At 36.9% G+C, this 19345-nt stretch overlaps 1 protein-coding gene across 1 annotated transcript in view; it reads left to right on the forward strand.

Annotated features, from left to right (window-relative positions):
• The window catches only part of DCDC1 (doublecortin domain containing 1), a 461265-nt gene that overhangs the window by 272692 nt on the left and 169228 nt on the right, over window positions 1-19345 (forward strand). The window contains 1 exon segment of the mRNA XM_079930692.1: window positions 9311-9371. Coding sequence (XP_079786818.1) covers window positions 9311-9371 — 61 coding nt within the window.

Genomic DNA, 19345 nt, shown 5'->3' on the forward strand with positions numbered 1-19345 from the left:
TGTTAATAATTGCATTAGATGTAAATAATCTAAACACCCCATTTAAAAGTCAGGCACTGTCAGATTAGATAAAAAAGCAAGATCCATCTATATGCTGACCTACAAATAACCCACTTTTTTAAAATCCATTTTTAAAAATTTTGTTTATTTTATTTATTTATTTTGCATTGTGCCAAGTCTTAGTTGCGGCCGGTGGGCTCCTTAGTTGTGGCATGTGAACTCTTAGTTGTGCCATGCACGTGGGATCTAGTACCCTGACCAGGGGTCGAACCTGTGTCCCCTGCATTGGGAGGTGAATTCTTAACCACTGTGCTACCAGGGAAGTCCCAATAACCTACTTTAAATATAAAGACACAATAGGTTAAAAGTAAATGCATGAAAAATGTATGCAATGATAAAACTAATCCAAAGAAAGCCAGAATGACTAAATTAATATCAGACAAAGTAGACTTCAGTGCAAAGAATATTCCAGGGATAAAGAGGGTCACTTCATAATGATTAAGGGATTAGTTCATCAAGAAGACTTAGCAATCCTATATGTTTGTTCACCTCATAGCACAGCTTCAAAATACATGAAGTGAAAGCCGATAGAACTGCTGTGAAAAAGAGAAAAATCTACAACTGTAGTCAGAAATAACAATATCCTATTTCAATAATTAATAGAACAAGTGAGGAGAAATCTGTAAGGATACAGAAGACTAGAACAACACTATCAATCAACTTGACCTAGTTGATACTTATAGAAGAATGCACTCAATAACAAAAAGACATATTCATTTAAAGTAACAGTATATTAAACAGAATGGACTATATTCTAGCTATAAAACAAGTCTCAATACCTTAACAGAATTTAAGTATTATAAACGTTCTCTGGCCATAATGGAGTTATATTAGAAATCCATAGCAGATAGCTTTCACAACAAGGTCCTACCGTATAGCACAGGGAACTGTATTTAATATCCTTGTGATAAACCATAATGGAAAAGAACATAAAAAAGAATGTATATATGTATAACTGAATCACTTTGCTGTACAGCAGAAATTAACACAACAGTGTAAATCAACTATACTTAAATAAAAAAATAGCAGATAGCTTTCTGGAAAACCCCCAAATATTTGGACAAAAGTAACACATTTCTAAATAACTCATGGAGCAAAGAAGGTATCAAAATGGAAATTAGCAAGTATTTTGAACTGAATGAAAATGAAAACACATATTAAAAACTGTGGGATGCTACTGAAGTTCTTAGAAGGAAATTTATATAAATGCATATGTAAGAAAAGAAGAATGATATCAAATCAGTGACCTCAGCTTCCATTTTAGGAAACGAGAGTACGAAGAGCAAATCAAACTCAAAGTAATCAGAAGACAGAAAATAGTAAAAGTTCGAGTGGATAGCAATGAAATAGAAGACAGGAAAAAAGAGAAAAATCAAGAAAACCAAAAGCTGGGTTTTTGTTTTTGTTTTTGTTTTAAAGATCAAAGAAACTGATAAACCTCTAGCCAGACTGTTCAGGGAATAAAGTGAAAGGACACAAATTACCAGTATCAGGAATGAGAGAGTTGATATCACACAGTTATTAAAGGAATAATAGGGAATATTCTGAACAAAGATGTGCCAATAGATTTGCCAACTGAGGTGATAAGGACCAATCCCTTAAAAGGCACAAACTACCAATGTCTACTCAAGAAGAAATAGGTAACTTAATAGTCGTATATCTCTTAAAGAAATTAAATTTTTAGTTGAAAACCTTCCCACAAAGAAAACCTCAGGTCCAGATGGTTTCGCTAGCTTCACTGGGGAATTCTACCAAACATTTTACGAAAAAATAATGCCAGTTCTCCATATTCTCACACAGAAAATAGAAGAAGATGGAATACTTCCCAGCTCATCCTGTGAGGCAGCATTACTCTGATAACAAAAAACAGGCAAAAAGACATTACAGGAAAAGAAAATCATAGACCAATATCCCTCGTGAACATAAATACAAAAAAAATTAACATTTTAACAAATTGAATACAATAATATATAAAAAAGGTAATATATCGTGATCAAGTTGGGCTTACCCCAGGAAAGTAAAGTTGATTTAACATTTGAAAATCAATCAATGTAAATCACCATATTGGCAGACTGAAAAGGAAAAAATCATGAACATCAAATTGGTATAGAAAAATCTTTTAACAAGAGTCAGCATCCCCTCCTAATGAAAACTTTTGGAAAGCTGAATAGAAGGGAACTTTATGAGTATGACAAAGCTCATCTATGAAAAACCTACATCTAACATCATACTTAATGATGAAAGAGCAAATGGTTCCTCCTAAAGTCAGGAACAAGACAAATTTGTTCATTCTCACCTATTCAGCATTGCGTGGAAGCCTTTAGCCACTATAACAAGAAAAGGAAAAGAAAAAAAGGACGTCTGATACGAACTGAAGAAGTAAAACTATCTTTATTTTCAAATGGTGTGATTATCTATGTAGAATATCCTATGTAACCAACAAAAAATTTCTAGAATTAATAAATGGGTTTAGCGAGTTTGAGAGCTTGAAATCAATATATATATTACTTGTATTCCTATGTACTAGGAACAATTTTAGAAATTTTAAAATACCAATTACAATAACATCAAAAGTATGAAATACTTAAATATGAATCAGATAAAATATGTACAAGACTTGGTTATTGAAAACTTCAAAACATTGCTGAGTAAAATTAAAGAAGACCTAAATAGATGCAGGGATATACTGTGTTCATGGATTGAAAGACTACATAGTTATGATGTCCATTCTCCTCAAATTGATCTATAGATTTAACGCAATCTCAATAAAAAGCCCAGCATGCTCATTTATAAAAGCTATCAAGATGATTTTAAAATCCATATAGAAAAGCAAAGGACCTAAAATAGGCAAAACAATTTTCAAAAAGAAGAAAAAAATGACCTGACCTCGACTTATTATAAAATGATACCTGTGAAAAATGGTGTGCTGTTGGCACCAAAGTAGACAATTAGATCAATAGAATTGATCATCCAGAAATAGATCCACACGTATATGGTCAATTGATTTTTGATGAAATTGCAAGAGAAATTCAGTGGAGAAAGGATTTATTTTTTGACAGTGATGGAACAATTGGATATACATATGCAAAAAAACCCTTTGATCCATATGTCATACGATAAACAGTAATTAACTCAAAATGGATTATAGGTTTAAAATGTAAAAACTAAAACTGAATATTTTAGACAAAAACATAGGAGAAAATATTTTTGATCTTGTATTAGTCAAACTTTCTTAGATATAACATCAAAAGCATGATCCACAAAAATATAAATTGATAAATTGGACTTCACTAAAATTAAGACTCTGCTCTTTGAAAGACATTGTAAGAGAATGACAAGACAAACTATACACAAGGAGAAATATTTTCAAATAATATATATTTGAAAAATACACACAACTCAAGAAAACATGGGCGGATAAATGATTTGGGCAAATACTGTAACAAGGAAAATATATGGTTGGCATATGAAAAGATGCTAATCATTAGGGGAATGCAAAATACACCTAAAATGCAGTACCACTACATATGTAATAGAAGGTCCAGTGTTTAAAATGCTGACCATACTGAGTGCTGGTGAAGATGTGGAATAACTGTAACTCTCATAGTTGGTACATGGTTTCAACATTGTTGGTAGAAATATAAATGGTTCAGTAACTTTGGAAAACAATTGATACTTTCCTAAAATATACACGTATAGGTGTGTATATGTATAATATACATATATAGGTACATACAGGTGTGTGTGTGTATATATATACACACACACACACACACACACACACACACACACACACACACAGATATATACAGGTATATACATGTCTGTACCTTATTGCCCAGCCACTCTGAGAAATTTATTCAAGGGATATGAAAGCATGTGTCCTTATGAAGACTTGTACATGGGTGTTTATAGCAGCTTTATTTCTAAAGCCAAAAGGAAAAACTGGAAACAACCAAAATGTCCATCCATAGGTGAATAGATAAATTATGGTGTATCATATAGAAAATATTATTTAGCAATAAAAAGGAGCTAACTCTTGGTTCACACAACAATGTGGGTGAATCTCAAAATAATTATATTAAGGGAAAGGAACAAAACCCATAAAGCATATATATTGTTTGATTCCATTTATATAAAACTTTAGGAAGTGCTAACTAATCTAGGAAGAAGATCCGTGTTTGCCTGGAGATAGGAAGGTGGGGAGGGACAGGAGGACGTGATTACAAAGGGTCACACGGAAGCTTTGGGGGCGATTTTTGGGGGGTGATGGATATGGATGTACGTTCATTATCTTGATTGTTGTGGTGCCTTAACATGTGTAGACATGTTTCAAAACTTAGCAAATTTTACACTTTAAATATGTGCCTGTCAATTGTATAATATTTTATAATATTGTCAGTTACTTCTCAATAAAGTTGTTTTTAGAAAGTACAAAAAAATAAAAAACCTGAGGAAAAAACAAACAAAAATCAAAATGATGGGTAAGGAATAACTAAGTGGTTATTTTACAGGGAAATGGTGAGGGAAGACTACTCAGTGTGATCAGTAGTCTAGGTAAAAATGGCAGGTGTTTGGAAAGGTTATATGTAGCTTGATGAACATGTTCTTCATGCCCAGGGTTTTCCCTGGGCTCACTGGATACTGAAGCTAGTGCTGTTCTGGTGATAGGTCCCTGAGGTTACTTCCTACTCTGGCCAGGATTGTCATGGAATTGGGTGGGACTGAAGCCACAAACTCAATGTCCTTGTTGCCTGTAGAGAAGAGAGCTTGGGAAAGGAAAAAGATGATTAAAAAAACAAAAAACCCCAAAAAACTGTAGTAAGTTTAACTTGAAAAATCTCTATTTACAAGAAAAGATTTAGTTTAATTTAGAAATGAAAGAAAGAAGAGAGCAAGGAAGAGAAGGAGGAAGCTAAGATGGGCAGGAAAATTGATGCAACTTGCCTTTATCTGAGAAACAAAATCTAAGGGCCAGGATTTTTAGAGCTCACTCCCCTCTGGGTGTATACTTTTGAATATGTTTATCTTTTCCAGAGCATCTGAAGTGCCTGTGTGGTTTATTTTTTTTAATACAACCATATTTCTTTATATAACAATAAATATCCTCGTGTGACAGCAACTTTTAGAGACAAAATTTTTTTCCTGTTCTCCCAAGTAGTATACTGTGATTTTAACAAAAGCTATGAATTAAGACATTGCCTTTTATATGCTAAAAATAATAGAACTAGCACTTAAAGTAGCAACCTGACAACTCACAAAGAATATTGTAAACATATCATGCCTCATTAGTTCAGTTATGTCTCATTTGGTGTCACTCATCTTATCCTTATTCAATATAGCAAGTGCTTGCACATATTTGTCTTTTTAATATTTTTTCTGTGATGTGTATCTGACCATGAGTGAATGAAAGACAAATCAATGTCATTAACAGTTGATCTCAGAATCATAAAAATTATAAAAATCGTAAACCTCAAGATCAAAGATGCTTCTTTCTAAAAGATATTTGGGACATCAATTAGATAAACCAATTGAATCAAACATTTTTTTAGGCCATCATTTAATCTTGATTTTGCTTCATTTTTAAAGAATGTGGATTGTAGGATCTAGCCTTTAGTGTTAAATTCATAAACTATTGGTAATTGAAGCAACACACACACACACACACACACACACACACACATATCCATCTCCACACAGAGTTTTGATTATAGAGAGTAAAAACTAGGGACCCGTAGACTTTGTTTGATCTGCACATTATTATAATATTTTTAATTAGTTATGAGCGTATAGAAATAGGGAGATTTCACACACAAAAATTACATACTACTGGCCTTTCTTGAAAAAATCAGAATGTGCAACACTGAACTTTCGTTCTCTTATGACACCAAAAATACAGGAACAGATTCCTCCTTTGGATGGAACACATACCCTCCAGTTTGCTCTGTTCTCCACCATTCCTAGTAGCAGCCCTCATGTTAGCTCTAGCCTGCTTCATTTATCTCTATTACCTGTCTGGTAATCTTTGTTGTCTTCCTTATTTCAATGTTAATCTTTCAGTTATGGGTTTTTGAATTTACTTTTCTTCCCATTTAGGTCTTACTGGAAATTAAATGATAACTGACCAGAATTAATCTAGACTAGGCTAAACAAACACTGCTTTAAGGACACCATTAAATACAGCCAACAAGAGTAGCTGTGTAATGCTAGATGCCAAGATGGAAAGACAGACAAGTAAACTGATAGCACATCACTAGGTAATCAGAGATTGAAAATCATCTCCTTTTGCAATTTTTAAAGTTTAGGAGGCTAAGAGTTGGATTAGAGTGACAGACTCTAGCAAGTACATAATGCAGAAAGAACTGTTTACCATGCATTGGACTTTTAAGTAATATTCAGACATATAGCTAACACAATTAGAAATGTCAGCATCAAATAGAAAATTGTCCATGTGTAATTTCACAGTGTGTGGATTGATTAATCAAATTTCTTTTCTCTACTCTTACCCTGTTAATAATCATGGAGGGGAAATTCCTTTCAACTTTCTCTATAGATCCTACTTTTGGTCCAGATAGCATTGGAAGACACCAGAGCCATACAAAGCTGCCTGGGAAAACAGATTTGTAATTGTGAAACACGACGATGGTCTTCCTTACAGTTAACTGGGAAACGATAAGCATTAGCCTATGAAATTTCCCCCAAACTGAACTGTGGGGATGAGCTGCCTTCTTGCTCATACCATCTGTTAAATGGAATATTTCAAAGGAAAAAAATATGTGTACACACACACATGTTTTATAGATTTCTGATAGGAATACTATAATGTACATGCATGCTCAGTGGGGTTATATGAGCAAACTTCCCAGGCAGTGTCCTCACCTGTAAAATGAGAGTGACCAAATAGTTTTGGAAGTCATATGCTTTCAGAGAAGGAAGGACTCCAAAAAGCATCTACTCCAAACCCCTCTTTAATACTATAGTAGTAGTTTTGGTATTGGTGGTGGTGGTTGTGATTATGATGATGATATGATAATGACAATATCATTATTATTATAAGAAATTCCATGGCCACTACAGACTAAGTGGCCTATGAAAGGTCACATATCTAGTTAATGTGAGATCCAGGACCAGAACTTAGGCCACTCATCCTTAGTTCAGCACATGCCGTGATCTTTATGACTTTGATTCTTGGATAGAATACTGCTTCTTTTTCCCTCCTCTCATTACTGATATTGTTATGGATTTTTTAAAAACTTTTGTTTTTGTTTCTTTATACAAAATCTTTTCAGTTTGGCACTTGCTGACCAGGAAGAGGAAATTCTATGACATCATTCTCTAATTCAGTCCCGTATGAGCAATGTTGCGTATTAAATCTAAATTTGATTTCTTTATATATAAAATGTCTTGAAAAATAAACAGATGCACTTTTGTTTGTAGGAATTTTATTTTTTGAAGAAGTTATTATACACTAGAATGATATATTTCTCATCCTGCACCACAATTGAGATTTGTTTTTTATAGCTTCAGTAAAATTAAAAGGTGACATTTATGGATATATATATAGAGACTCCTGATTGGGAAAATTACTAGTAAGCTCAAAGGGCTTATAGATAATATAAAACTACATGTTGTTAGTAAAATGTCTTAGGAAAATATATGCTTGAACAGAATTTAAGCTGTGCTAAAATTTAAGAAATGCTAGGATATATGTATTTCTTTCAGTATTATTGATTTTCTTAACCAAGGTGTAATTTATGTTCTTTAGCTATCTCTAAGAAGATCGTTTAAATCCCCTAAATTGTCACATATTAAATTCAAAACATTTTTCATGATGGCCTTATTATTTTTAGCGTGATAACATTTTGACATCTTATTCACATTTCTCTTAATTGAAGTATGGCTGATTTACAATATTGTGTTAGTTTCAGGTGAGCAGCATATTGATTCGTTTCTTTTTGCAGATCACATTTCTATTATTCAAAGATATCTTTATCTCCTATCATATACTTGGCACTGTGCTCAGCTCTAAGGATACATGTGATCTCTGCCCTCACACTGTTGCCAATCTGGTAGACATCTCTCCTGTTGTATTAATCTTTGAGAAAAGGTGCTGCCAGTTCAGAACACCAAAACTGAAACCGACATAATTTATGTTTTTCTAATCATTTTATCCTCAAGCTAACACTAGAATCCAATTAAAAGACAAAATTCAGAATTTTACAGATTTTGACCATTAGCATCACTATATTATGAATTGCAGATGTCTTACATAGACCACAGACATCCAAATTCCCCAGAATTCTTATGATTGGAATCACTTGCAATACCTGCTAATGTAGATTTCTGGGGGTCCAGACCTTCAGAATCAAAATCCCACAGGAGAGGGGCCTGGAGACCATTATTATTAAACACCCATCCCAACATGCCCAAGAGTTTTTCACATTTTCTTATATAACCTGGGTGTAGGTGAAAGGCTAATGTGCACGGAACCACTTTTGGACTGCTGCCTTTGCGTGTTCTGCCCAGATCATACAGCCCCTTGCTTTAGAATAGAGCATTAACTGACACCTCTTATTCTCAACGACTTATGCTTCTGTCAAGTCTCAGAGGCAGTAGGAAAAGTCTTGTTTAACATCCCATTACACTTAATTTAATTCATTTGTCCTCTCTTTGTAAGGTTTCTAAATATTAATGAATACATGATTAGTTAATTTAGGCATGATTAGCTTCATCACATTTTAGTTTTTCTTTCTTACTCAGACTTAGCTCAGAAAATCTGATATTCCTTAACAAAACTTCCTGCCTGTTTCAGAAACAGGTGCCTGAGGTTCCTAATTTTCCATGGTATCTTTTCCCATCCCATCTTCTCAAACCTTATATTTAATTAAGCCCCCTTCTTCCTGTCTCACAGAGGATCATTTTTGGGGATGGAAATTTCTAGAATATTCTTATTGATCCTATTTATTCTCTAAAACTCTTAATTGCTGTTGCCATTGGTTATACACATACACACGTGCACGTGCGTGCACACTCACAGACCCCACAGCACTTTGGGTACCAAAGAAATTAGTTGTCTTAGGAGAGGCTTTAGCTGCTGAGGTAGCAGTGATGGTAGTAGAATGGCAGAATCCTCAGAGTGTGTGCAGTCCTCCTGCCAGGCTGTGTGGAATATGATACTTCTACTTGAAACTTACAAAACGTTTCAGTGTAGAGAAGAGTCGTCAATCTCTAACTTACATTTTCATTACAGACATAAAGGAGATGATTCTCAGAAGTGGGTGTTTGGAACTGACGGTTGCATTTATTCTAAGGTAAGGACCATGAGCACAGCTTTATTCCTAATTTTTTCTTTTTTCAGATTCTTATAAAATGCACTGTCTATTGTTGAGATCAAGAAATGCTTTTTTCTGAACAAATGATTTCATTCTGTTCCCAGAAATGTAGAATTTAACTCAGTTTAACTTAACACTTTCCTCTGAGGTTTTGCTTGACTTTAAAACAAGTTTTCCAAAGCCAAACATAGTTTTCTCTAATTCATCGCTATGACACAGCCTAGCATTTTCAGGCATCAGTTTCCTTTCTTCTATTTTTAATATAGATTTATTATTTTAAAAAATTGAGCTATAATTGACACGTAACATTGTGTAACTTTAAGGTGTACAACCTGCTGCTTTGTTACATATATATTGTAATACGATTACCCCATAGCGTTAGCTAACACCTCTATCATGTCACATAATCACTCCGTTGTGTATTAGATCTCCAGAACTTATTTATCTATTAGTTGCAAGTTTGTGCCCTTAAACAACATCTCCCGAATTCCTCCACCCCCCAGCCCCTGGTAACCACCATTCTTCTCTCTGTTTCTTCAAGTTCAGCTTTTTCAGATTCCACACATGATATCATACAGTATTTGTCTTTCTCTGTCTGACTTAATCTCACTCAGCATAATGCCCTCAAGGTTCATCTATATTGTCATAAATGGCAAATTTTCCCTCTTTCTCATGGCTTAATAATATTCCATTGAGTGTGTATGTGTGTGTGTGTATCACATTTTTTTCTGGTAGGCCATAAATGGTATCTTATTTTATTCATTTTCTTTCCAGTTTTATTGAGATATAGTTGACATACAGCACTGTATAAGTTTAAAGTGTACAGCGTACTGATTTGACTTACATACATCATGAAATGATGACCACAGTGAGTTTAGTGAACATCCATCATCTCATGTAGACACAAAATAAAAGAAAATTTTCCTTCTGATGAGAAGTTTTGGGATCCCCACTCTTAACAAGTTTCATATATAACAAACAGTAGTGTTAATTATATTTATCATATTGTGCATTAAATCCCTAGTACTTATTTATCTTATAACTGAAAGTTTGTACCTTTTGACCACTTCCCCCTCTCCCTACTCCCCACTTCTGGTAACTGCAAATCTCATCTGCTTTTCTATGAATTTGTTTGTTTGTTTAGAAGTATAATTAACTATAACCCTATGTTAGTTCCTGATGCACAACATAGTGATTTGATGTTTCTATACATTACAAAATGATCACCACGATGAGTCTACTTACCATCTGTCACCATATAAAAATATTATATTATTATTGACTGTATTCTTCACACTGTACATTTCATACCTGTGACTCATTTATTTTGTAACTGGACATTTGTACCTCTTAGTCTCCCTTGCCTGAGGAGACATATCCAAAAAATATTGCTATGACTGATGTCAAATAATGTACTGCCTGTATTTTTTTCTTTATTCCTTCATCCATTGATGGACACGTAGGTTGCTTTCATATCTTGGCTATTGTGAGTGATGTTGCAATAAACATGGGAGTGCAGATATCTTTTCGATATCCACATCAGCTTTCTTATTTATTAAAATGAAGAGATGGCACTTTGGAAAACTGGCAATATCTACTAAAGTTGAGCATGTTTATGCAGCCCAGCAATTCCCCTATTAGTTTAATGCTAGACAGAAATAGCTAACATATCTTAAGGAAAAATATATCTACCAAAGTGTTAACAGCACTAATTGTAGTGCCTCAGTGTGGAAATTACTGAAATGCTTATCAGCAGAATAGATAAATAAAATGTGGTATATATATTCAATGAAATACTATATAACAGAGATGGAAAACTTCGGTAAAGGGCCAGATATTAAATATTTGGAGCTTGGTGAGTGATATGATCTCTGTGCCAACTTCTTAACTCTGCCTTTGTAGCATGAAAGCAGCCGTAGAAAATGTGTGGCTGTGTTTCAATAAACCTTTATTTACAGAAACAAATGGTTGGTCATATCTGGCTCACGGGCCACAGTTTCCTGACCCTGGAGGAGAGCAATGCCTATGGACAAATTACAATTACATATAACAATATATATGAGTCTCGCAAATATAATGCTGAACAAAAGAAACCAGGAGAATACACAATGCATGACTGCAGTTGTTTAAATTTTAATACCAGGCAAGCAACAAAAATATCGTGTTAGAAGTTAGGAGAGTGGATATCGCTGAAGGAGGTTAGGGAGTGAAAGGGGCCATGAGGAGCACTTAGGTGTGTTGTTCCCTTTCTCGACCTGGGTGGTTAGTTAAACAGGTATTCACTATGTGAAAATGGGTTGAATGTACACTTATGATTTTTGTATTCTTCTGTTATGTGTATTTGTAATTACTGTGTTATACACCTGAAGCTAATGTAATATTGTAAGTCAACTATACTTCAATTTAAAAAGTTTGCTTTAATAAAATGAGATTGTCCTTGAGTTCTCAAGATTTCCTTACTGTACTGTGATTCCAAGTCTAAATGGAATATTAATCATCAAGATTTAAGAGAGGCAGGGGAGGAGCTTCAAGATGGCAGAAGAGTGAGACGTGGAGATCACCTTCTTCCCCCCAGATACATCAGAAATACATCTACATGTGGAACAACCCCTACAGAACACCCACTGAACGCTGGCAGAAGACCTCAGACTTCCCAAAAGGCAAGAAACTCCCCACGTACCTGGGTAGGGCAAAAGAAAAAACAGACACAAAAGAATAGGGACGGGACCTGCACCAGTGGGAGGGAGCTGTGAAGGAGGAAAGGTTTCCACACGCTAGAAGCCCCTTGGCGGGCAGAGACTGCGGGTGGCAGAGCGGGGGAAGCTTCGGAGCCGCGGAGGAGAGCGCAGCAACAGGAGTGCAGAGGGCAAAGCGCAGAGATTCCTGCACAGAGGATCGGTGCCGACCGGCACTCACCAGCCCGAGAGGTTTGTCTGCTCACCCGCCGGGGCGGGCGGGGCTGCGAGCTGAGGCTCGGGCTTTGGTCAGAGCGCAGGGAGAGGACTGGCAGCGTGAACACAGCCTGAAGGGGGCTAGTGCACCACGGCTAGCCGGGAGGGAGTCCGGGAAAAAGTCTGGAGCTGCCAAGAGGCAAGAGACCTTTTCTTCCCTCTTTTTTTCTGGTGCGCGCAGAGAGGGGATTAAGAGTGCTGCTTAAAGGAGCTCCAGAGACGGGCATGAGCCGCGGCTATCAGCGCGGACCTCAGAGACGGGCATGGCATGCTAAGGCTGCTGCTGCCGCCACCAAGGAGCCTGTGTGCGAGCATACGTCACTATCCACACCGCCCCTCCCGGGAGCCTGTGCAGCCCGCCACTGCCAGGGTCCCGGGTACCAGGCACAACCTTCCCGGGAGAACGCCCGGTGGGCCTCAGGCTGGTGCAACGTCACGCTGGCCTCTGCCGCCGCAGGCTCACCCCACATCCATATCCCTACCTCCCTCCGGCCTGAGTGAGCCACAGACCCCAATCAGCTGCTCCTTTAACCCCTCCTGTCTGAGCAGGGAACAAATGCCCTCAGGCTACCTACACGCAGAGGCGGGTCCAAATCCAAAGCTGAACCCCAGGAGCTGTGTGATCAAACAAGAGAAAGGGAAATCTCTCCCAGCACCCTCAGCAGCACCGGATTAAATCTCCACAATCAGCTTGATGTATGTGCATCTGTGGAATACCTGAATAGACAACGACTCATCCCAAAATTGAGGCGGTGGACTTTGGAAGCAATGATATATATATATATATATTTTTTTTCTCCTTTTTCTCTTTTTGTGAGTGTGTATGTGTATGCTTCTGTGTGTGATTTTGTCTGTATAGCTTTGCTTTTACCATTTGTCCTAGGGTTCTGTCTGTCGGGTTTTTTTGTTTGTTTGCTTTTTGTTTTTTGTGCAGTACACGGGCCTCTCACTGCTGTGGCCTCTCCTGCCGCCGAGCAGAGGCTCCGGACGCACAGGCCCAGCAGCCATGACTCACGGGCCCAGCCGCTCTGCAGCACGTGGGATCCTCCTGGACCGGGGCACGAACCCGCGCCCCCTTCATTGGCAGGCGAACTCTCAACCATTGCGCCACCAGGGAAGCCCCATTGTTTTTTTTTAATATAGTTTTTAGCGCTCGCTATCATTGGTGGATTTGTTTTTTGGTATGGTTGCTCTCTTCTTTCTTTCGTTTTTTTATTACTTTTTAAATTTTTAAAATTTTTAATAATTATTTTCTATTATTTATTTTAATACCTTTATTTTATTTTTTCCTTTCTTCCTTTTTTTCTCCCTTTTACTCTGAGCCGTGTGGATGACAGTGCTCCGGCGAGGCATCAGACCTGTGCTTCTGAGGTGAGAGAGCCGAGTTCAGGACTTTGTTCCACCAGAGACCTCCCAGCTCCATGTAACATCAAAAGCGAAAATCTCCAAGAGATATCCATCTCAATGCCAAGACCCAGCTCCACTCAACGACCAGCAAGCTACAGTGCTGGACACCCTATGCCAAACAACTAGCAAGACAGGAACACAACCCCACCCATTAGCAGAGAGGCTGCCTAAAATCATAATAAGGTCACAGACACCCCAGAACACACCACCAGATGCGGACCTGCCCACCAGAAAGACAAGATCCAGCCTCATCCACCAGAACACAGGCACTAGTCCCCTCCACCAGGAAGCCTACACAACCCACTGAACCAACCTAAGCCACTGCGGGCAGACACCAAAAACAACAGGAACTATGAACCTGCAGCCGGCAAAAAGGAGACCCCAAACACAGTAAGGTAAGCAAAATGAGAAGACAGAGAAACACACAGCAGATGAAGGAGCAAGGTAAAAACCCACCAGACCAAACAAATGAAGAGGAAATAGGCAGTCTACCTGAAAAAGAATTCAGAATAATGATAGTAAAGGTGATCCAAAATCTCAGAAATAGAATGGAGAAAATATAAGAAACGTTTAACAAGGACCTAGAAGAACTAAAGAGCAAACAAACAATGATGAACAACACAATAAATGAAATTAAATATTTTCTAGAAGGAATCAATAGCAGAGTAACTGAGGCACAAGAACAGATAAGTGACCTGGAAGATAAAATAGTGGAAATAACTACTGCAGAGAAGAATAAAGAAAAAAGAATGAAAAGAATTGAGGGGAGTCTCAGAGACCTCTGGGACAACATTAAACGAACCAACATTCAAATTAACAGGGTCCCAGAAGAAGAAGAGTAAAAGAAAGGGACTGAGAAAATATTTGAAGAGATTATAGTTGAAAATTTTCCTAATATGGGAAAGAAAATAGTTAATCAAGTCCAGGAATTGCAGAGAGTCCCATACAGGCTAAATCCAAGGAGAAACATGCCAAGACACATATTAATCAAACTATCAAAAATTAAATACAAAGAAAAAATATTAAAAGCAGCAAGGGAAAAACAACGAATAACATACAAGGGAATCCCCATAAAGTTAACAGCTGATCTTTCAGTAGAAACTCTGCAAGCCGGAAGGGAGTGACAGGACATATTTAAAGTGATGAAAGGGAAAACCTACAACCAAGATTACCCAGCAAGGATCTCATTCAGATTCGATGGAGAAATTAAAACCTTTACAGACAAGCAAAAGCTAAGAGAATTCAGCACCACCAAACCAGCTTTACAACAAATGCTAAAGGAACTGCTCTAGGCAGGAAACATGAGAGAAGGAAAAGACCCACAATAACAAACCCAAAACAATTAAGAAAATGGTAATAGAAACATATGTATTGATAATTACCTTAAATGTAAATGGATTAAATGCTCCAACCAAAAGACATTGACTGGCTGAATCGATACAAAAAGAAGACCCGTATATATGCTGTCTAAAAGAGACCCACTTCAGACCTAGGGACACATACAGACTGAAAGTGAGGGGATGGAAAAAGATATTCCATGCAAATGGAAATCAAAAGAAAGCTGGAGTAGCAATACTCATATCAGAGAAAATAGACTTTAAAACAAAGACTGTTACAAGAGATGAAGAAGGATACTACATAATGATCAAGGGATCAATCCAAGAAGAAGATATAACAATTGTAAATATTCATGCACCCAACATAGGAGCACCTCAATATATAAGGCAAATGCTAACAGCCATAAAAGGGGAAATTGACAGTAACACAATCATACTGGGGGACTTTAACACCCCATTTTCACCAATGGACAGATCATCCAAATTGAAAATAAATAAGGAAACACAACATTTAAATGATACATTAAAGAAGATGGACTTAATTGATATTTATAGGACATTCCATCCAAAAACAACAGAATACACATTCTTCTCAAGTGCTCATGGAACATTCTCCAGGATAGATCATATCTTGAGTCACAAATCAAGCCTTGGTAAACTTAAGAAAATTGAAATCATATCAAGTATCTTTTCTGACCACAATAGTATGAGACTAGATATCAATCACAGGAAAAAAAACTGTAAAAAATACATGGGCTTCCCTGGTGGCACAGTGGTTGAGAGCCTGCCTGCCAATGCAGGGGACACGGGTTTGTGCCCTGGTCTGGGAAGATCCCACATGCCGCGGAGCAGCTAGGCCCGTGAGCCATGGCTGCTGAGCCTGCGTGTCTGGAGCCTGTGCTCCTCAACGGGAGAGGCCACAACAGTGAGAGGCCTGTGTATTGCCAAAAAAAAAAACAACAAAAAAAAAACCAAACACATGGAGGCTAAACAATACACTACTAAATAACCAAGAGATCACTGAAGAAATCAAAGAGGAAGTTAAAAAATACCTAGAAACAAATGACAATGAAAACAAGATGACCCAAAACCTATTGGATGCAGCAAAAGCAGTTCTAAGAGGGAAGATTATAGCAATACCATCCTACCTTAAGAAACAAGAAACATCTCAAATAAACAACCTAACCTTACACCTGAAGCAATTACAGAAAGAACAAAAAAACCCTGAAGTTAGCAGAGGGAAATAAATCATAAAGATCAGATCAGAAATAAGTGAAAAAGAAATGAAGGAAACAATAGCAAAGATCCTTAAAACTAAACGCTAGTTCTTTGAGAAGATAAACAAAATTGATAAACCATTAGCCAGACTCATCAAGAAAAAAAGGGAGAAGACTCAAATCAATAGAATTAGAAGTGAAAAAAGAGAAGTAACAACTGACACCACAGAAATACAAAGGATCAAGAGGGATTACTACAAGCAACTATATGCCAATAAGATGGACAACCCGGAATAAACAGACAAATTCTTAGAAGAGCACAACCTTCTGAGACTGAACCAGGAAGAAAGAGAAAATATAAACAGCAATCACAAGCACTGAAATTGAAACTGTGATTAGAAATCTTCCAACAAACAAAAGCCCAGGACCAGATGGTTTCACAGATGAATTCTATCAAACATTTAGAGAAGACCTAACACCTATCCTTCTCAAACTCTTCCAAAATATAGCAGAGAGAGGAACACTCGCAAACTCATTCTACGAGGCCACCATCACCCTGATAACCAAAACCAGACAAAGATGTCACAAGGAAAGAAAAATACAGGCCAATATCACTGATGAACTTAGATGCAAAACTCCTCAACAAAATACTAGCAAACAGAATCCAACAGCACATTAAAAGGATCATACACCATGATCAAGTGGGGTTTATTCCAGGAATGCAAGAATTCTTCAATATATGCAAATCAATCAATGTGATATACCATATTAACATACTGAAGAATAAAAACCATATGATAATATCAATAGATGCAGAAAAAGCTTTCAACAAAAAACACCAATTTATGATAAAAACCCTCCAGACAGTAGGCATAGGGGGAACTTACCTCAACATAATAAGGGCCATATATGACAAACCTACAGCCAACATTGTCCTCAATAGTGAAAAACTGAAACCATTTCCACTAAAATCAGGAACAAGACAAGGTTGCCCACTCTCACCACTATTATTCAACATAGTTTTGGATGTTTTAGCCACAGCAATTAGAGAAGAAAAGGAAATAAAAGGAATCCAAATCGGAAAAGAAGAAGTAAAGCTGTCACTGTTTGCAGATGATATGATACTATACATAGAGAATCCTAAAGATGCTACCAGAAAGCTACTAGAGCTAATCAATGAATTTAGTAAAGTAGCAGGATACAAAATTAATGCACAGATATCTGTGGCATTCCTCTACACTAATGATGAAATATCTGAAAGTGAAATTAAGAAAACACTCCCATTTACCATTGCAAGAAAAAGAATAAAATTCCTAAGAATAAACCTACCTAAGGAGACAAAAGACCTGTATGCAGAAAACTATAAGACACTGTTGAAAGAAATTAAAGATGTTACAAATAGATTGAGAGATATACCATGTTCTTGGATTGGAAGAATCAACCTTGTAAAAATGACTCTACTACCCAAAGCAGTCTACAGATTCAATGCAATCCCTATCAAACTACCACTGGCATTTTTCACAGAATTAGAACAAAAAAGTTCACAGTTTGTATGGAAACACAAAAGACTCCGAATAGCCAAAGCAATCTTGAGAAAGAAAAATGGAGCTGGAGGAATCAGGCTCCCTGACTTCAGACTATACTACAAAGCTACAGTAATCAAGACAGTATGGTAGTGGCACAAAAACAGAAATATAGATCAATGGAACAGGATAGAAAGCCCAGAGATAAACCCACGCATATATGGTCACTTTGTTTTTGATAAAGGAGGCAAGAATATACGATGGAGAAAAGACAGCCTCTTCAATGTGCTGGGAAAACTGGACAGCTCCATGTAAAAGAATGAAATTAGGACACTCCCTAACACCATACACAAAAATAAACTCAAAATGGATTAAAGGCCTAACTGTAGGGCCAGACACTATCAAACTCTTAGAGGAAAACATAGGCAGAGCACTCTATGACATAAATCACAGCAAGATCCTTTTTGACCCACCTCCTAGAGAAATGGAAATAAAAACAAAAATAAACAAATGGGACCTAATGAAACTTCAAAGCTTTTGCACAGCAAAGGAAGCCATAAGTAAGATGAAAAGACAACCCTCAGAATGGGAGAAAATACTTGCAAATAAAGCAACTGACAAAGGATTAATCTCGAAGATTTACAAGCAGCTCATACAGCTCAATATTAAAAAAAACGAAACAACCCAATCCAAAAATGGGCAGAAGACCTAAATAGCCATTTCTCCAAAGAAGATATATTGCTAACAAACTCATGAAAGAATCCTCAACATCATTAATCATTAGAGAAATGCAAATCAAAGCTACCATGAAATACCATCTCACACCAGTTAGAATGGCCATCATCAAAAAAATCTACAACCAATAAATGCTGGAGAGGGTGTGGAGAAAAGGGAACCCTCTTGTACTGTTGCTGGGAATGTAAATTGATACGGCCACTATGGAGAACAGTATGGAGTTTCCTTAAAAAACTAAAAATAAAAGTGCCATACTACCCAGCAATCCCATTACTGGGTATATACCCTGAGAAAACCATAATTCAAAAAGAGTCATGTACCACAATGTTCATTGCAGCTCTTTTTACAATAACCAGGACATGGAAGCAACCTAGGTGTCCATTGACAGATGAATGGATAAAGAAGATGTGGCACATATATACAATGGAATATTACTCAGCCATAAAAAGAAATGAAATTGAGTTATTTGTACTGAGGTGGATGAACCTAGAGTCTGTCATACAGAGTGAAGTAAGTCAGAACGAGAAAAACAAATTCTGTATGCTGACACATATATATGGAATCTAAAAAAAAAAAAAAGGTCATGAAGTACCTATGGGCAGGTCGGGAATAAAGTCACAGACCTACTAGAGCATGGACTTGAGGATACAGGGAGGGGGAAGGGTAAGCTGTGACAAAGTGAGAGTGGCATGGACATATATACACTACCAAACGTAAAATAGATAGCTAGTGGGAAGCAGCTACATAACACCGGGAGATCAGCTCGCTGCTTTGTGACCACCT

Source organism: Stenella coeruleoalba (genome assembly GCF_951394435.1).
Source record: "Stenella coeruleoalba genome assembly, chromosome: 8".
NCBI classification, from domain to species: Eukaryota; Metazoa; Chordata; class Mammalia; order Artiodactyla; family Delphinidae; genus Stenella; species Stenella coeruleoalba.